General features: G+C 41.7%; 1 protein-coding gene across 1 annotated transcript in view; it reads left to right on the forward strand.

The window, feature by feature from the left end:
• Positions 1 to 20,596, forward strand: part of ADGRB1 (adhesion G protein-coupled receptor B1) — a 285,191-nt gene extending 264,595 nt beyond the window's left edge. Inside the window, exons 28-32 of the mRNA XM_070748372.1 lie at positions 3,431 to 4,149; positions 10,798 to 10,833; positions 12,740 to 12,844; positions 14,068 to 14,121; positions 18,441 to 20,596. Coding sequence (XP_070604473.1) covers positions 3,431 to 4,149; positions 10,798 to 10,833; positions 12,740 to 12,844; positions 14,068 to 14,121; positions 18,441 to 18,638 — 1,112 coding nt within the window. The 3' untranslated portion in view covers positions 18,639 to 20,596. The remainder of the gene's footprint in view (positions 1 to 3,430; positions 4,150 to 10,797; positions 10,834 to 12,739; positions 12,845 to 14,067; positions 14,122 to 18,440) is intronic.
• Positions 20,597 to 21,050: the final 454 nt, after the last annotated feature.

The raw sequence follows: 21,050 nt of genomic DNA on the forward strand, positions 1-21,050 counted from the left end.
TAGTAAAGCTAAATCATTTAAAAATAAATTTTATTTACATAAATAAATGCAATAACAATACAAGTGACAATACAAAACACATACAAAAAAGAGAGAAAATAAATGAAAAAAGACAAAGGATATACCAAAACCAACAAAAAACGGGCGGTTGCACGATTGTGAATATGAACTATATATATTCTCTATAGCCAGTTGCACTGTAGCTTAATAATTTAAATTATTAATAAATGAAAGAGAAGAGAGAATGTGGAAAGAAAGAAAAGATTTAAGTAAATAAGCTTTATTTTTACACATATCTATATCTCATTTATAGAATTGACTTTGACACCAGATAATTATCTTTTGCACATAAAAGATTTTTAACAGTTGTTGGGCGGGTTGTTCTTTTTTTTCTAACCAACTGTAAAAGGGGTCCCAGCAGTTATAAAATAGAAAATTGTCATTGTTTCTTAGTTCTAGTGTTAATTTGGTCTTTTTTGCACCGTGCGATTTTCTTTAGTGTTAAACCATCCTGTGGCATATCATCATTTTTCCACCATTGTGCAAAAGCTAATCTAGCCACTGTAGTGATATGAATTACTAAGTACATATGATTTTTATTTAAGTTTTGCCTTAGAACAGGCTCAAGGTTGACTCAGCCTTCCATCCTTCCAAGGTCAGTAAAATGAGGATCCAGATTGTTGGGGGCGATAGGCTGACTCTCTGTAAACCACTTAGAGGATTGGTGGGGAAGGTTTGGTAGGGAAGGTTTGCCTATTTGCCGATGACTCTAAAGTGTGCAATAGGGTTGATATTCTTGGAGGGGTCTGTAATATGGTAAATGATTTTGCTTTACTAGATAAATGGTCAAAGCAATGGAAACTGCAGTTTAATGTTTCCAAATGTAAAATAATGCACTTGGGGAAAAGGAATCCTCAATCTGAGTATTGTATTGGCAGTTCTGTGTTAGGAAAAACTTCAGAAGAGAAGGATTTAGAGGTAGTGATTTCTGCATAGCTAGAGGTATAACAAGCAGGAAGAAGGAGATTTTGATCCCCTTATACAGAGCGCTGGTAAGACCACATTTGGAATACTGTGTTCAGTTCTGGAGACCTCACCCACAAAAAGATATTGACAAAATTGAACGGGTCCAAAGACGGGCTACAAGAATGGTGGAAGGTCTTAAGCATAAAACGTATCAGGAAAGACTTAATGAACTCAATCTGTATAGTCTGAGGGACAGAAGGAAAAGAGGGGACATGATCGAAACATTTAAATATGTGAAAGGGTTAAAGAGGGAAGTGTTTTTAATAGGAAAGTGAACACAAGAACAAGGGGGCACAATCTGAAGTTAGTTGGGGGAAAGATCAAAAGCAACGTGAGAAAATATTATTTTACTGAAAGAGTAGTAGATCCTTGGAACAAACTTCCAGCAGACATGGTAGATAAATCCACAGTAACTGAATTTAAACATGCCTGGGATAAACATAGATCCATCCTAAGATAAAATACAGGAAATAGTATAAGAGCAGACTAGATGGATCATGAGGTCTTTTTCTGCCGTCAGACTTCTATGTTTCTATGAGGATCCAGATTGTTGGGGGCGATAGGCTGACTATCTGTAAACAGAAAGCCCTACGAAAGCAGACTATCAATCCTAGGTCTAGAAAGCTTAGAACTACGACGCCTAAAACACGATCTAAATATTGCCCACAAAATCATATGCTGCAACGTCCTGCCTGTCAATCACTACTTCAGCTTCAACCGCAACAACACAAGAGCACGCAACAAATTCAAACTTAATATTAATCGCTCCAAGCTTGACTGTAAAAAAAATATGACTTTAGCAATCGAGTTGTCGAAGCGTGGAACTCATTACCGGACTCAATAGTGTCAACCCCCAACATTTCTCCCTTAGACTCTCCACGATTGACCTCTCCAGGTTCCTAAGAGGTCAGTAAGGGGCGTACCTAAGTGCACTAGCCTGCCTTTCGTCCCCTGTCCAATTGTCTCTCCTTATCCCATATATCATATATCTTTTCTTCCTTTCATATATCTTCTCCTCTACTTTTATATCTTTTCTTTATATATAATACTTCATGTCTATCCTCTTCAATATGTATTGTGTATTGGACAAAATAAATAAATAAATAAAAATAAAAATAAATAAAAACCACTTAGAGGAGTGGTTAAAGAACTGTGAAACAGTATATAAGTCCAAATGCTATTGCTATATTCTAATGTGTAAGTCAACAGGGAAGGCAGATTAACTGAACGGCCTTGTTCCTAAATTATCTGCTGCAGTGATCCACTTAAAACCTGTGGGCAGGACAGATTGCAAAGGGGGCAGAACTTGCTCAGCAGCAGAAATGTTGGAGTTAATGGTCCCGTCCGTCAAGCAATGTTGGCTGGTGGGACCTCGAGAAAAAGCCTTCTCTGTGGTGACTCCAACCCTGTGGAATCTCCTCCTTACTGGTCTTCCAGAAAGCCATTAAGACCTGGCTTTTCCGGCAGGCCTGGAATTAGGTTCACTGCTGTGTGTGTATGGTTCTTTTTAAAGATATTATTTTATTGTTATTATATTACTGATTTTATTATGTATTTTTGATTGTATTTTAATGCTGTTGTGTTTATCCCATTTGTTTATCCGCTCTGAGTCTGCTTTGGAATGAGCGGCATATAAATGCAATAAATCAATTAATAATAATAATCATCATCATCATCATAATCATCATCATCATCATCATCATCATCATCATCATAATCTTAATAATAATCATAATAATCATAATCTTAATAATAATCATAATCATCATAATAATCATCATAACCATAACCCTAACCCTAACCATAAATTATTATTATCATCATCATCATCATCATCATCATTTATTAGACTTGTATGCCGCCCCCCTCCGAGAACTCGGGGTGGCTCACAACAATATCAGGGCAACTCACAACAATAAATGGTGGTTGTAAGTTGAGTACTACCTGTAGCATTGATGGCGAACCCTTTTTTCCTTGCCTCCCGGAGGCCCTCTGGAGGCCAGAAACGGCCTGTTTCTCATCTTCTGGTGGGCCCAGTAGGCTCGTGTTTCACCCTCCTCAGGCTCCAAAGGCTTCCCTGGAGCCAGGGGAGGATAAAAACGCCCTCCCCCATCCCCCGTAGGGCTTCTGGAAGCCAAAAGCACCCTCCCAGAGCCTCTGTGCAAGCCAAAAAATCATCTGGCCAGCACACACATGCACGTTGGAGCTGAGCTAGGGCAACGGCTCACATACCGGCTGATATGGCTCCACGTGCCACCTCTGGCACCCGTGCCATAGGTTCGCCATCACTGACCTATAATAGGAAGCCTGTCTTTTGGACAATGAAAGGGTACATGTGGTTGTATAGCATTCTAGTTCCCGTAGTACCTTCTGAAATTCCATCTCTTCTTCCCTGACTTGTTAGTGCTCAACAAGGACATCAGCACGTGTCGTACCATGACCATCACGGGGACTCTGAAGCGCCCATCCTTGCAGGACGAGGAGAAGCTGAAGCTCAACCACCAGAAAGGCTCCTCCAACTTCAACAGTCTTCCAGCCAACGTCTCCAAGATGCATCTCCAGAGCTCCCCACACTACCTGGGCGCCATCAACCTCAATGAGTTCAACAACCACACCTTGACTTTGAAGAAGGACAAAAGCCAACCACCCAAGTCCATCTACATCTGTGATGGCGACATCTTCAAAAAGCTGGATTCGGAGCTCTCGCGGGCACAGGATCAAACCAGGGATGCCAGCTACGTCATTCTGCCCACCAACACTTCCACCTTGAGGCCCAAGCCACCACCACCACCTCCACCACCTCCGCCTCTGCCGCCACCCAAGGACGATACCAAGTACAGCATCAACATTGACCAGATGCCCCAGACGAGACTCATCCACCTCAGCATGGCCACGGATCCAGGCTTTGTGGTCAAGAGTCCCCCAAGAGAACCTGCAGGAATCGGTTGTGGGGAAGGACAAGCTTCCTCCATGATGCAGAAGCAGCCTTTGTCTCCTCCGATGGTCAATAAATCCATGGACTCACAGGTGCCCAACAGTTTGTGTGACACGCTCAAGGCCAGCAATACTGGAATGGTGGCCAAGAATGAGACAGTGGCGACCCTTTCCATGAGCTCTCTCGAAGTAAGTGCCTGAAAGTTGGTGGCCTTCACCATACCGGTTGGAGAAGTCCTTAAACAACCGTGCTGTTCTGTTCAAACGCGCTATACACTAATTCTGTTCCTGGGTCTATTTGACCCGGACCGAAAATTGTTCATTTTTGGTACTTATATTTGGTCTTTTTGAAAACGTTTTTCACTTGGAAACTAGTTTGAACATTTCTGAACACAATGAAATAAAAATTGAAATGAAAAAAATAATGCTTATATTTTTATTTTGCTCATAAAATTTTGTTCAATTATTTCAAATTTATGTACAAATTATGCTATTAATTTCAAAATTTCACAAAAATGGGGGGGGGGTTATGAGCAAAATAAAAATATAAGCCTTAATTTTTTCATTTCAATTTTTATTTCATTGTGTGCAGAAATGTTCAAACTAGTTTCCAAGTGAAAAAAGTTTTCAAACTGACCAAATATAAGCACCTAAAATAAATAATTTTTGGTCTGGGTCAGGGAGACCCGGGAACAGAACTTCCCAGCAAAAAAATAAGCCCCCCACCCCCCCAAAAAAAATTCTCATAGAGAGAACCCCTGACATGATGCAAAGCCATGAAATTTCAAGTTTCAGATATGCAGGGAAATTTTTTTACAGGGTCTCAAAGTTCAAAAACGGGCTTCACAGACCCGAACAGGGTTAAATTCCATTCTAACTGAAACGTTGTTGTTGAAAAAGCATAGCTACTCAGAGTAGGACAGATCTCTTAAAACAGAAGCTGCAATCTTATTTTGAGCCCAGATTACAAGGGGTAGACTTTTCAGTGTTTGTTTAGGGGGCAGCAACCTGTGTCTCTGGAGCTACATGTGGCTCTTTCATCCCTCTACTGTTAGTCAAAATATGCATCATAGCCACCAATGTGTGATACCCACTGGCACACAATTTATTGAGTTTTTTTACCCCCCCCCCCCCCCTGGTAGGCCAACCATGGATAAAGCCAAGAAAATAAATGTTTCATAAGAAACAGAATGTTTAATTCAAACTACTGTATTTTCGGAGTATTTTTCAGAGTATAAGACACACCAGAATATAAGACAAACTTTAGTTTTGGGGGAGGAAAACAGGGAAAAGAATCTGCTTACCATGTATTCATCTGGCTAGTGTCCTTAGTCTGGTCAGTTTCAACACATTATTTTATCCCCTGGTTAGGTCTTAAAAAGCAACCTTATTTGGAGAGAGTAACAATGAAAGAGCTTGCAAGCCAGTAAGAGCTGGGAACATCATTAACACCTGGAAAGAAACATTTGTTGCAAGTAGAGCAATGAAAAAAAATACCTACAAAGACAGGGTTGGGAAAACATTCTTAGCACAGGGTAACAATGAAAGAGTTTGCAAGCTGGAAAGAACTGGGAACATCCTTAGCATCTCGTTAGGGCTGGAAAGAAACTTATTCAGATTAAGTTAGAATAATGAATAAAACCCTTAGGGCTTGGAAAACAGTCTTTGCAGAGGGAAACAATGAAAGATCCTGCAAGGTAAGAGCTGGGAAGATCATTAGCAGATAGTTAGGGCTGGGGGGGGAAGCTACATTCAGAGTATAAGATGCACCCAATTTATCAGCCTCTTTTAGGGAGGAAAAAGGTGTGTCTTATACTCCCAAAAATATGGTATATATGTTAGTTCTGTGGCCGCTCAGGAAATGGCCAGATATGGGGAGGGGAGGGTTTTATGGCTCCTGGTGGGGTTTTTTTTTTGTGAGAAATGGGTGCAAATGGCTCTTTGAGTGTTTTTAATAGGAAAGTGAACACAAGAAGTTGGACTTAGGGGTTCAGGTGGGCTTATTTCTCACGTACCTGCCTCCCAGCTGCGTGTCAAAAGCCCTGCCTGTGCTACTCGAGGAGGTAGCCGGGTTGGCGGTTGAGTTCCCCGGACTCATTGTCCTGGGGGACTTCAACATGCCGTCACTCGGCGAAACCTCTCAATTGGCACAGGAGTTCATGGCCACCATGACAGCCATGGACCTGACTCAAGTAGTACAGGGTCCGACTCACGAGGGAGGGCACGCACCTGACATGGTATTCCTTTTCGAGCAATTGAGTAATGGTTTGAGACTAAGGGGCTTAGAAGCATTGCCTTTGTCATGGTCAGACCATTTCCTACTACGGCTTGACTTCCTGGCTCCAATCCTTCCCCGCAGGGAGGCGGAACCAATGAAGATGTTCCGCCCCAGACGCCTGATGGACCCAGAGGGCTTTCAGACGGCGCTTGGGGTTATTCCAGAGGCACTCATCCACAGTTCGGCGGAGTCTCTTGCGGAGGCCTGGAATACGGCTGCTACGGAGGCTCTTGACCGGATTGCGCCTTTGCGACCTCTCCGTGGCGCTAGACCCCGTAGAGCCCCATGGTTCAACGAGGAGCTCCGGGAGTTGAAACGCCAAAAGAGACGTCTAGAGAAGCGATGGAGGAAGAGTAGGTCTGAATCTGATCGAACACTTGTAAGAGCTTTTATTAAGACTTACAAAGTGGCGCTCAAGGCGGCAAGATGCGCGTACCATGCCGCCTTGATTGCATCAGCGGAATCCCGCCCGGCCGCTCTGTTTAGGGTGACCCGCTCCCTTCTTAACCAGGGGGGAGTTGGGGAGCCCTTGCAGAGTAGTGCCGAGGAGTTTAACACGTTTTTCGCTGATAAAGTCGCTCAGATCCGGGCCGACCTCGACTCCAATTGTAAAACAGAGTCGACTGACAACGAGTCAGTCGAGGTGACTGGGGCACGTACTTGTCCACCTGTCTGGGAAGAGTTTGATCTGGTGACACCTGATGAAGTGGACAAGGCCATTGGAGCTGTGAGTTCCGCCACCTGTCTACTGGATCCGTGTCCCTCCTGGTTGGTCTCGGCCAGCAGGGAGGTGACACGGAGCTGGGCCCAGGAGATTACCAAAGCTTCCTTGGGGAGGGGAGTTTTTCCATCACTCTATAAAGAAGCGCTTGTGCGCCCCCTCCTCAAGAAGCCCTCCCTGGACCCAGCCGTACTTAACAACTATCATCCAGTCTCCAACCTTCCCTTTATGGGGAAGGTTGTCGAGAAGGTGGTGGCACTCCAGCTCCAGCGGTCCTTGGAAGAAGCTGATTATCTAGGTCCCCAGCAGTCAGGTTTCAGGCCCAGTTACAGCACGGAAACCGCTTTGGTCGCGTTGATGGATGATCTCTGGCGGGCCCGGGACAGGGGTTTATCCTCTGTCCTGGTGCTCCTCGATCTCTCAGCGGCTTTCGATACCATCTACCATGGTATCCTTCTGCACCGGTTGGAGGGGCTGGGGGTGGGAGGCACTGTTCTTCAGTGGTTCTCCTCCTACCTCTCTGGCCGGTCGCAGTCGGTGTTAGTGGGGGGTCAGAGGTCGGCTCCAAGGTCTCTCCCTTGTGGGGTGCCTCAGGGGTCGGTCCTCTCCCCCTTGCTATTTAACATCTACATGAAACCGCTGGGTGAGATCATCCAAGGACATGGGGTGAGGTATCATCAATATGCCGATGATACCCAGCTTTACATCTCCACCCCATGCCCAGTCAACGAAGCGGTGGAAGTGATGTGCCGGTGCCTGGAGGCTGTTGGGACCTGGATGGGTGTCAACAGACTCAAGCTCAACCCGGATAAGACGGAGTGGCTGTGGGTTTTGCCTCCCAAGGACAATTCCATCTGTCCGTCCATTACCCTGGGGGGAATTATTGACCCCCTCAGAGAGGGTCCGCAACTTGGGCGTCCTCCTCGATCCACAGCTCACATTAGAAAACCATCTCTCAGCTGTGGCGAGGGGGCGTTTGCCCAGGTTCGCCTGGTGCACCAGTTGCGGCCCTATCTGGACCGGGATTCATTGCTCACAGTCACTCACGCCCTCCTCACCTCGAGATTCGACTACTGTAATGCTCTCTACATGGGGCTACCTTTGAAAAGTGTTCGGAAACTTCAGATCGTGCAGAATGCAGCTGCGAGAGCAGTCATGGGCTTACCTAGGTATGCCCATGTTTCACCATCACTCCGCAGTCTGCATTGGCTGCCGATCAATTTCCAGTCACAATTCAAAGTGTTGGTTATGACCTTTGAAGCCCTTCATGGCATCGGACCAGAATATCTCCGAGACCGCCTTCTGCCGCACGAATCCCAGCGACCGATTAGGTCCCACAGAGTGGGCCTTCTCCGGGTCCCGTCAACTAAACAATGTCGGTTGGCGGGCCCCAGGGGAAGAGCCTTCTCTGTGGCGGCCCCGGCTCTCTGGAACCAACTCCCCCCGGAGATTAGAACTGCCCCTACTCTCCCTGCCTTCCGTAAAGTTCTTAAAACCCACCTTTGTCGTCAGGCATGGGGGAACTGAAACACCTCCCCCGGCCACGTACAATTTATGTATGGTATGTTTGTGTGTGTGCTTGTTAATATAGTGGGGTTCTTTTTAAAACTATTTTAAATACTTAAATTTATTGAATCTATTTGGATTTGTACGATTGTTTATATTTTTGTTGTGAGCCGCCCCGAGTTCGCGGAGAGGGGCGGCATACAAATCTAAATAATTAATAAATAAATAAATAAATAAATAAATAAATAAGAACAAGGGGACACAATCTGAAGTTAGTTGGGGGAAAGATCAAAAGCAACCTGAGGAAATATTATTTCACTGAAAGAGTAGTAGATCCTTGGAACAAACTTCCAGCAGACGTGGTTGGTAAATCCACAGTAACTGAATTTAAACATGCCTGGGATAAACATATATCCATCCTAAGATAAAATACAGGAAATAGTATAAGGGCAGACTAGATGGACCAGGAGGTCTTTTTCTGCCGTCAGTCTTCTATGTTTCTATGTTTCTAATTCAATTCAATTTATTAGATTTGTTTTTTGTGTGTTTTTTTTGTTTTTTTAAAAAAATAAATTTATTAAATATATACAATAAAAACCAAATACAGAAAGACAAAAGAGATATACATATTGTACATTTTAACATTTACACTCTACTTATGTAGTAATTGGGGAGTGGGAGAAGGGGGTTGTGAAGGGAGGGAAGTAGATATAGAAGGAAGGGGGATAGAGAAAAGAAGGGGGGGGGATAGAGAAGCGAAAACCAGCGTTAGAGCTGGGTCTTTCATGATTTGCGGCCTGTAGTTTGAGCTCGTAGTTGGTGTGTTTTACCCTAAGGCTTTATCGATATGTTTTGCATGTAGTTTTTAGTGCCAATATGTATAATTGATTTAGGGGTTTATTTTCTTTGTAAAGTTGGAGTTCGTGTCGATCGATGTTTACAGTTTGTTGTTTCAATTTGATGTTATGATTTGTGATGTAAATTGCTATTTTTTCAAGTTGTTTTTGTTGGATATTTTTCTTGATGAATAATTTTTAGATAATTCCTTTTTTTTAACCAGAGGTACTGTTTATCCCAAGCTTTGTGGAAATCTGTCTCATCCTTGTTTTGCAGTTCCATTGTTAGTTTGGACATTTCTGCGCATGCCATTATTTTAATCAAGAGTGATAGGGTAGTTGGGTTTTTTTCTTGCTTCCAAAATTGTGCATATAAAATCCGTGCGGCTGTAATAATATGGATTATAATATATCTGTTTTCTTTACTAAAATTTTGTCTTGTGATTCCTAGTAGAAATAGTTCGGGTTTCGCATGGATAGTCTGAGAAGTAATTTGTTCTAGTATAGTTTTAATTTTTTCCCAATATTTTTGGGTGGTTTCACATGTCCACCAGATGTGGTAATATATACCTGGTTTTTCCCTGCATTTCCAACATAATGGTGATAGATTTGGATACATTTTTGCAAGTCTAGCAGGTGGCAAGTGCCATCTGTAGAACATTTTATAATGGTTTTCCTTATATGAGGTTGCCATCGTTAGTTTATAGTTAGCAGTCCAAATTTTTTCCCATTCGTTTAAATAAATTGTGTACCCAAAATTTTGTGACCACGCTATCATAGTTCCTTTAACTATTTCTTCAACAGTATCGTGTTGAAGGAGGATATTATATATACAGTATTTGATATTTGCTTTTTTTGTGGACCAAAAATTATTTTATCGAGGGGGTTATTTTTTTGGAAGTCTGATTTGTTCTTATCTTCATTATATTTTGATTTTATTTGTAGGTAGTGTAACCAATCTACTTTAATACCTTTTTCCATGAGTTTTTGCTTAGGGATTAGTTCATTTTTTTCGTTTAATAGTTGGTCGTATGTTATAATTTTATCAGGGGTTAATGCATTCGGGTATATAATGGCTTCTGTTGGTAAAATCCATTTTGGGATGCAGAGGTAGTGGGGTTTTTTAATGAAGTGCCAGGTGTTAATTAAGGTTTTTCGGATGTAGTGTGATCTGAAATATGTTGGTATTTTATCTATGTCTGTCATCAGAAACTTGTGCCACCCGGATTGAAGGTCATAGCCTTCAATTGTTAATATTCTAGAGTTTTTAAGTATTATCCATTCTTTCAGTAGGTTTACAATTGAGGCATGGTAGTATAGTTCCATGTTTGGTAACCCAAATCCACCCCTTGACCTATGGTCTTGTAGGTCCTTAAGTTTTATCCTGGCTTTTTTTTTTTTGTCCATATGAATTTACGAATTTTTTTGTGTAAGTTTTTGAAAAAGGTCCTGTTTAGTTTAATCATGCTTCTTCCTCTTTATTTGATTTTTTTCAGAGGAGAAAATCCCGATATGCAGAACTAGATTTTGAGGTGAGTATTTGAGGTTGCTTCCAGGATTATGTCTGGGTGAGATGAGTTGTTTCATCTCCAGGTCAAAGTAGAAGGCTTCATCCAAACTTTCTGGAATGGCATGCATATCGGCCTACCCTGTCTTCTTCGATGTTTTGTTTGTTTAAAGTAAAATATAGAGGTAGTCCAACAGTTCATTTAGTGAACATTCCAAGTTACAACAGCACTGAAAAAAGACTTATTGCTGTTTTTCATACTTAGGACTATGGTCACATGGTCAGGAATTCAGTTGCTTGGCCAACTGGCATTTATTTATGAAGAAGGAACTGTCCTTAGGTCATGTGATCACCATTGGTAACCATCCCACCCAGCTTTCAACCAACAAAATCAATGGGGAAATGAGATTCAATTCATGAAAGCCTGATTAGAGTAGAGTAGAGTAGAGTAGAATAGAATAGAATAGAATAGAATTCTTTATTGGCCAAGTGTGATTGGACACACAAGGAATTTGTCTTTGGTGCACATGCTCTCAGTGTACATAAAAGAAAAGGGACATTGATCAAGAATTATAAAGTACAACACTTAATGATTGTCATAGGAATCAAATAAGCAATCAGGAAACAATATCAATAGAAATCTTAAGGATAGAAGTTATATCCTTTAAGGGTATAAGGATACAAAATTAGACAGACAGACAGACAGACAGACAGACAGACAGACAGACAGACAGACAGATGTTTACAATGTTGATATACAATGTTCAAGTTAAGGATACAAGGATACAACAGGTTACAAGTGAAATGCTCTCAAATGAAAGTCTGATTTGCTTAAAAACTGCAGGGATTTCCTTAAGAACTATCGTAAAAAAAAGATATTAAATGGCACAAAAATTCACCCAACGTCTTGTTTAGCAATAGAAATTCTGGGCTCAGTTGTGATCATATGTTAAGTACTGCCTGTAGTTAGGAACAGATTTTCTACTTGACCCCTCGATCAATAATGTTTTAACAACTAAAACAAAAAAGGAGAGATCAGGGAAAGGGTTGCTGGTAAGGCTATTTGGCCATTTAAATATTTACTGCCTTGAGTTGTTTATTTAAAAATATATATATAAAGACTGGAGGTGATAGATGATAGATAGATGGATGGATGGATAGATAGATAGATAGATAGATAGATAGATAGATAGGTGTGTGTGTGTGTGTGTGTGTGTGTGTATATATATATATGTTTTTCTTATGTCGGATCACCCTGGTATATTTTTAAGGAACGTCACAGCTCCTTTTTTTGCCTCTAGGCCCAACCCAGGGCCACTGCAAGGCAGTAATATATTTATAGCCGACAAACTATATTTTGTATGTGCTAAAAACATTTAACACACACACATATATATATATATATATATATATATATATATATATATATATATATATATAGAGAGAGAGAGAGAGAGAGAGAGAGAGAGAGAGAGAGAGAGGGATGGATGGATAGATAGATAGATAGATAGATAGATGATAGATAGATAAGAGAGATAAGAGAGAGAGATAGATGATAAACAGATAGATGGGTAATAGATGATAGATAGATAGACGATAGATAGATAGATAGATAGATAGAAATAGATAGATAGATAGAAATAGATAGATAGATAGATAGATAGATAGATAGATAGATAGATAGATAGATAATGGATGGATGGATGGATGGATGGATGGATGGATGGATGATAGATCGGTAGATTGATGGATAGATCAATGGATAGATAGATAGATAGATAGATAGATAGATAGATAGATAGATAGATAGATGAGAGAGGGATTAGGAAGAGAAAGAAGGATGGATGGATGGTTGGACAGACAGACAGATGTTTACAATGTTCATTTGCTTCTCATAAAACCTTGACTTATCTGGATGTTCTTTGTTGTAGAAAATCATGCACACAAGAAAACGCCACCAAGACATGTTCCAGGACCTGAACCGGAAACTGCAACATGCTGAGAAGGAGAAAGAATCTCCACCAATAGAGACCAAGGTGAGCCTATGACGTGCTTGTGTGTTGTTGTGGTTGAAGGTGGTCATTAACAGGAAGGATATTTTGGTATATGAACTATGGTTAGATCAGTTCGGAGGCAACATAGTTGTAAATTGTCTAATTTCCGCATTTCAAGTCTGGTGGAATAAGGTATTTAATTGCGAGTGGAGGAGCGAAGGACTTTTCCTGCAAAATATTTATGGACTCTCTCGATTGTATTAATGTCTGATATGCACTGCAGGTTGCAGACACGTGAGCTGTATTCCAGAACTGATCTGCAAATGTTTTGTTAGCTCTGGTTAGCAGTGTAATATTGCCAGTGAAGAAGCTACATAAGATTAGATGAACAGCACGTAGTGCCTTTTTGGCAATGTTGTTACAGTGGGCTCTAGCACTTAGGTCGTTGGATATGAGTATTCCATAAATGGGCCATGCTTTCCCTGTTGTCGAGGTTTTTGACCAACATTGGTCTCTTCAGAGCAACAGACAGAGAAATGTGGTCACATCTAGCCAACATTATGTATACTTGAATTTAATTATCTCCATCCGGGATATCTCTAATCCCTGTGGCTCAGGACCCTCAAAATTGTTGCCAGAAGCCGAAATTTGTGATTATATTTGTCTTAAAGGTGCTTTCTTTCAGGAGGCAACTGAAGTTTTTCTTTGAAGACATTATGTTCTTGTCCAAGAAGCGTCCTCAGCTCTAACGAAATGATGGGGCCTTGCAGATAGCTGGTCATTCACATCCACACCCTTCAAATGACATGGGAGTATGGATGGATTTCTAGAGGGATTGCAGGCTACAGGAAGGGTTTGCACCACTCCCTGAGGACACATAAGCTTGTAAGTGGCCTCGACGACTCTTTAAAAGGATGCAAATGACCAGCTGTCTGCCAGGAGTATCAATCCGTTCCATTGCCCACCATCCTGTCAGAGCCGAAGAATCTTCTTGGAGGAGAAGAGAAACATCTTCAAAGAAAAAACAGAAAGTCCAGTTGCCTCCTGAAAAAATCACCTTTGGGACAACAAGGACATGGAGGACTGAGAATCTCTGCCGACATTTAGCGTTCGAGAAAATTGTTCCCCACCACCATCATCCTTTTCCCTTTGATTTCAATACATTTCCTGAAAGACCAGCCTTCCTTTGTCCCATCTCCACACATGCTAATACTGTGGGTTCAAGGGAGAAAGAAAACCCCCTATATTTTCTCTTATGTGTTTAGGCCATGAAAAGATGGAGCGTTTCCTCAGGGGGCAGTGATAAAACTAACACCAGCGTAAGTCTTTAACTGCCTGCGTTTCTCCTTCAAGGGCCTCATAGCTCCATCTGCATGTGGACAGCTACCATCCCGAAACAAACATTCAACCTTCCCTAAGTCACAAGCCAACATTCTTTGAATGCTTCCTCCTTCCTTCTACATATATCCGGCATCCCATAGCCAGAAGATCTGACCTGGTCATCCACTCCACCTTGAGGGACCTACGATTGCATTCCATTCAGAGGTGTTATTCACTTACGAGGGTCAATGCAACACATTATTTTTTCTTCAACCATTATTTATTGAACACAATGAAACTAACACACAAGAAAGAATGATGTTTCTTCTACACTCCCTATTTTTCCACGTAGTCTCCGTCCTGTCCCTTCCTCCAGCAAGACACAAGGGCGTGTATGCCCTGTCGGTACCACTCCTGGTTCTGGTCACGAAGCCATTTCTGCATTGTGCCCTGTCTTCTAATGGCCTCACCCTCCATGCCCAGCGACTAACCGTACTTCTGTTGACTGCAGATTCTTCATAAGCTGTACACAAACGTTTGTGAATGTTCCCAACAGAATGTTCTTTCTCTGCAGTGAGAAATTCAATGACGACACGCTCCTTGTAATGTACATTATTTATTTATTTATTTATTTATTGGATTTCTATGTTGCCCTTCCCCGAGGACTCGGGGCGGCTCCAAACATATATAAGAACATAATAATAATAACAACAACTATAATAATAATAATAATAATAATAATAATAATAATAATTGTTCTGCCGAGCTCTCTGGTAGGAACCTCTCAAAAATTCAAGGGTACAAATTGCAGACACACACACGTTTGAAAATGTTCTTTATCACAAAATTCAAAATAAACTAAGCACTCTTTTTGTATTGCAAAGAGCACTCATCCCAAAACAACTGGGTAGTCTGTACAATTTCCCTTAAGCAGTCATTAAGTACTTAGCTAGCAGCTGTGAAGAAACTTCACACCCCTTCTTCTTCCAAGGAAGTGAGACACACACACACACACACACACACACACACACTTTGCTCTGCTTTGGTTTCAAAGGCATGAAAAAATCAACAAACAAAGTCCAGAAAACAGCAACACACGATTCCTGAAGAACTGCGATCAGATACTCTTTCACAAAGGCCAAACCCACACACTGCCATTTATAGCAGCAGCCCTAATTACTGGAGCCCCACCCAACCACAGGTGGCCTCATTTTCTCTTGTAATAATCCTTCAGTTGTTGTCTCCTATGCATCACTCTACACATGCATGGATGTGTCATTAATTCTTGTTCAGAATCCAGGGATGATACAGATGACTGATCTCCTCCTGGGCTGTCTGCCAAACTCTCCTCCTCCCTGTCACTCACGCTTCCTTGGTCAGAGGAGGCTTCATCGGCAGATTCCATTGGGAGCAAAACAGGCCTGCGGCCTGTGGATGTCTCCCCCACATCCACCTGAACATTCCTTGGGGCAGGAGCTGGGCCAGAGCTAACCACAAATAATACTAATATTAATACTAATACTAATACTAATACTAATACTAATACTAATAATTTGTATGCCGCCCCTCTCCGAAGACTCGGGGCGGCTCACAACAACAATAATAACAGTGTTACAATGTAAACAAATCTAATATTAAAAACATCTTAAAAACCCATCATTTAAAAACCATGCAACACACACATACCATACATAAAAATATAAAAGCCTGGGGGAGGTGTCTCAATTCCCCCATGCCTGGCGATACAGGTGGATCTTAAGTAATTTGCGAAAGACAAGGAGGATGGGGGCAGTTCTAATCTCTAGTAATACATCTAGTCCAATTAATATAATTAAAAACCTTAAAAATTCCTAAAACACTTTAAAAGATTCATTATCATTCACTTGATTAAGCACACTGAAAACTCTCACTGGAAAGATCTAATGACCCAGGCCTGGTGGTAAAGATGAGTCTTTTAACTTTTTGGGAAGACAAGAGGGTGGGGGCAGTGCAAATCTCCAGGGGCAGCTGATTCCAGAGGGCCGGGGCCTCCACAGAGAAGGCTCTTCCCCTAGGTCCCACCAGCCAGCATTGTCTGGCTGATGGGACCCTGACGAGACCCACTCTGTGGGACCTGACCGGACACTGGGATTCGTGCGGCAGAAGTCGATCTCGGAGGTACATCACATACAGAGGCCATTACAAAACACTGCTGCAGCTACACTATCTGTCTGAAGAAACGCAAAATGTACACAAAATTTTAAACAATGCATATCTAAAGTTTCACATTCGTCCCTTTACTGTAGGCTGAGAAAAAAAAATGTGGTGCATTACTTTCTGGGCGACCCTCGTATTTTCTGTACCGGTTTGCAAATGTGAGTGTGCGCTTGTTCACTCCTTTCCGCACACCTATTTTGCTTGTGTGCAGGCGTGTGGCTTCAAAACCTGCCCAAATAGGACAGTATAGTTCCAGGGTGGTTGAGCGTGGAGGCAGATATGCCTGCAAGTCGCCACTACCAGTTTGCCCGAACCGTTTGAATTCCACCTCTGATTCCACCCCAATCATCCATAATGATCGGTCACCTGTCCTAGCCTGGCCCACATCCGACATGGTAGACTTTTCAAACATCCCTGACTGGCATGCTGATTTTTTCCCCTTTATGACCCTTATAACGTAGTACTTGACTTGCGACCATTCATTTAGTGACCATTCAATGTCACCACGGCACTGGAACATGTGACTTGTGACCATTGTCCACACCATTGCAACATCACCATGATCCCATGATCAAAATTTGGACGGGTTCATATTTATGATGGTTGTAGTGTCCCGAAGTGTCATGTCCAGTTTTGGAGACCTCACTTACAAAAAGATATTGACAAAATTGAACGGGTCCAAAGATGGGCTACAAGAATGGTGGAAGGTCTTAAGTATAAAACGTATCAGGAAAGACTTCATGAACTCAATCTGTATAGTCTGGAGGACAGAAGGAAAAGGGGGGGACATGATCGAAACATTTAAATGTGTTAAAGGGTTAAATAAGGTTCAGGAGGGAAGTGTTTTTAATAGGAAAGTGAACACAAGAACAAGGGAACACAATCTGAAGTTAGTTGGGGGAAGGATCAAAAGCAACATGAGAAAATATTATTTCACTGAAAGAGTAGTAGATCCTTGGAACAAACTTCCAGCAAACATGGTAGATAAATCCACAGTAACTGAATTTAAACATGCCTTGGATAAACATATATCCATCCTAAGATAAAATACAGAAAATAGTATAAGGGCAGACTAGATGGACCATGAGGTCTTTTTCTGCTGTCAGACTTCTATGTTTCTATGTTTGGGACCTTCTGACCAGCAAAACCAATATGAAATCCAGATTCACTTAACAACCACGTTACTGACTTATCAATTTATCAATTCGCTTAGAAACGGCAGCAGGAAATGTCGTAAATGGGGCAAAACTCACTTAACAACCCAGCAAGTGAAATTTGAGGACTCAGCTGTGGTCGTAAGTCAAGGACTACCTGTATCCGACTCTAAGAAAGAAAACACTTTTTATCAGAACTCGATGTGATTCATGTAGGACTCCCCTTGTCAATCATTCTGTGACACTCAAAAATCAACAGATGCTTGAGCAGGGGGTTGGCCTCCAAGGTTCCCTCCAGCTCTTTTTTTAAAAAAAAATAAATGCAAAAGTGGCTTTTATTCCAAATTAATTATTGCCGAACAATGTGATCAAAAGTCAGAGCTGTCCTATCAAAACCAGCCAGATTACTCAGTCACCTGGCAGTAATTTCCGAATTAGCAGGTGAAAGGTCAGCTGAGTAATATCCATATATCTAAATCAATTTTTCCCAACCTTGGCAACTTGAAGATATCTGGACTTCAACTCCCAGAATTCCCCAGCCAGCATTCGTTGGCTGGGGAATTCTGGGAGTTGAAGTCCAAATATTTTCAAATTGCCAAGGTTGGGAAACACTGATCTAAATAACTATTGAGTTCAATAATTGCTGTTGTGTTAAAGAAAAACACTTTGCGCGTGTCAAGATGATCTCAACTGTCCTACAAGGTAAGACCCAACATCTAATTTAGTATGTTGTTCCTAGCAGTTGTCATTCAGGTTCGTCAGATCCGAAAGCAGAGAAAACGGCAGCCTGCTTTTATCGATCCTAACATTTTGGCCTTCAGAAGCCTCCTGGCTCTTTTAATCTGTATTCTGTATCCTTGTTTGGTTTTGACATCTCCCTTTCTTTCTTTCTTTCTTTCTTTCTTTCTTTCTTTCTTTCTTTCTTTCTTTCTTTCTTTCTTTCTTTCTTTGCTCGGATTCTATTCTAGCAAGAGAAGCAGCCGACACCAAACAAAAGGCCTTGGGAAGGACTGCGTAAAGTCCACTCGCCCCCGGCGTGGGTGAAAAAGGAGATGGAGACTGAGATTCAATCTCCGTTAGAACTCAAAACTGTGGAGTGGGAGAAGACAGGCGCAACAATTCCCCTGGTGGGACAGGACATTATTGACCTCCAGACGGAGGTCTGAGGAGGAGGGGGGAGGAGAGGAGAAGAAAGTAATTTTACAAAAGACTCTTTGGGTGTTTTTCCTCACCCTGCTGGGAAAACTAAACAAGAACAAAACACAAACCGGTTAGGCTTTTTTTAAAAAAAAGAGGGGAAAGAAAGAAAGAAAGAAAATAAAAAATAAAATAAAAATAAAAGAATGAAAGAGAAGGAGGGAGGGAAGGAAAGAAAGAAAGAAAGAAAGACAGACAGACAGAAAGAAAGAAAGAAAGAAAATAAAAGAAAGAAAGAAAGAAAGAGGAGGGAGAGAAGGAAGGAAGGAAGAAAGGAAGGAAAGAAAGAAAGAAAGAAAGAAAATAAAAAAATAAAAGAATGAAAGAGAAGGAGCGAGGGAAGGAAAGAAAGAAAGACAGACAGAAAGAAAGAAAGAAAATAAAAGAAAGAAAGAAAGAGGAGGGAGAGAAGGAAAGAAGGAAGGAAGGAAAGAAAGAAAGAAAAGAAAAAAGAAAAGAAAAATAAAAGAAAGAAAGAAAAGGAGGGAGGGAGGGAGGGAAGGAAAGAAAGAAAGAAAGACAGGCAGACAGAAAGAAAGAAAGAAAATAAAAGCAAGAAAGAGGAGGGAGAGAAGGAAGGAAGGAAAGGAAGAAAGAAAGAAAGAAAGAAAGAAAAGGAGGGAGGGAATAAAAGAAGGAAGGAAGGAAGGAAGGAAGGAAGGAAGGAAGGAAGGAAGGAAGGAAGGAAGGAAGATGAACCCATGATGTGGAATTAAAATGCAGAGAACGGGAGACTCGCTGGAACGTGATTGCTCTGGGGAGTAAAACGTAAGATGATCTTGGTTTATGTTCTCCGTAGACCGAGATAGGTAAGGGAGAATTATTCCTTTTTTGAGCACAGTAGCGGTAGGGGAACAAAACCTGAGCTTTCCTGGGTAAGAAAGAAAGGTTGGCCTAAGGGAAGGGTAGAAATTGGGAAGGGAGGGAGGAGGAGAAATAGAAGAATTAAAACTTTCCCAAAACATTCTTAGAGGGGAAAAAAGGGGATGAGTGGAGTTTCTCTGGTGTGGATAGTCACATGAATGACCAAAACACGGGAAGCGGAAAGAATGACGCCAATGGGAGGCCAAGCACTGAGCAGATCATTGATGGCACACTGGAAAAACAACAACTATTGGATGCTAATCTACTCGCACTTGGCTACTGAATCCACGAGGAATTAAAAAAGAGAGAGAACCTCCACGTCGCCCGTGGAAAAGCAGCGGAATCTCAGAATAAGAAAGGGTGTCCTCTTCACATCGGACGTCTCCACCAACCCTCCACATTTGGAGAACATGGGGGAAGAAGGAGAATCAAAGGAGACGGAGAAGCTGTCCGCGTGAAAGATTTCAAATCGGTTTCTTCTATTCCGCCTCTTCGGCCCTCCCTATACAGAGCGCGACGTTTAGACAACGACGAAGAATCTCTTTCTTAGAGAGAGTTAAAATCCGTTCCACTGGAAAACGGCAACCACCACACACAAAAACCTGCTTTACTGGGTAAAAGGGAGGGTTTTTAAAAAAAATAAAATAAAAAATAAAATAAAAACAACAGGAAAAAGTAAAACGATGAACGAAAAAGAACGTACCTTATCCTATTGACTCGCGGTCCATCCTCCAGGAACTGAGGGTGGGCTTTTGTTTCCAAACGCTTCCGTGGATTCAGGTGTATTTCCCCCCCCTCCCCACCCATGCTATTTTTTTTTCATTTTCAAAAGACTACAAGCCCCTTCCCCGTTTTTCAACCCCTCCACTTTTCAAAAGCAGAAAGTTTTCAGCGAACCGACTTAGAGGAGATGGGAGAACTTTTGCCTTAGACTTTGAGACAAAACTAGACAAACAAACAAACAAACAAACCCACACGTTCACTTGGGAGAAAAAAATAAAAAACTCTATTTTTTTTTCCTTCGGTTTCCCCCCTTCCCCTTTTCTTCAATAAAAAGAGAACTTGAAACCCACAAACTTTCTCTGCTTTGGTTTGTGTTGTTGGAAAACCTTCTTTCCATCCCATGGGCCTCACACGCAATGTGGGGAACCGAGAATACCGAGTGTTTTGGGTTTTTTACTCCTGATTTTTGCAGACTTTACAAAAATCTTTGTAGTCCCTCAGGTTTGGGATGATGTCGGAGGTTGCTAATCCTTTCTGTTCCAGACTTCGTGCTCCTGAGTAAATTTATTTATTTATTTTATTTATTTATTAGATTTGTATGCCGCCCCTCTCCATAGACTCGGGGTGGCTCACAGCAATAATAAACAATATATAACAAATCTAATAATTTAAAAGAAACACTAAAAGCCCCATTATTAAAGCAAACATACACACAAGCATACCATACATAACTGTATAGGCCCGGGGAAGATGTTTCAATTCCCCCATGCCTGACGGCAAAGGTGGGTTTTAAG

This window comes from Erythrolamprus reginae, chromosome 3 (genome assembly GCF_031021105.1).
Source record: "Erythrolamprus reginae isolate rEryReg1 chromosome 3, rEryReg1.hap1, whole genome shotgun sequence".
NCBI classification, from domain to species: domain Eukaryota; kingdom Metazoa; phylum Chordata; class Lepidosauria; order Squamata; family Dipsadidae; genus Erythrolamprus; species Erythrolamprus reginae.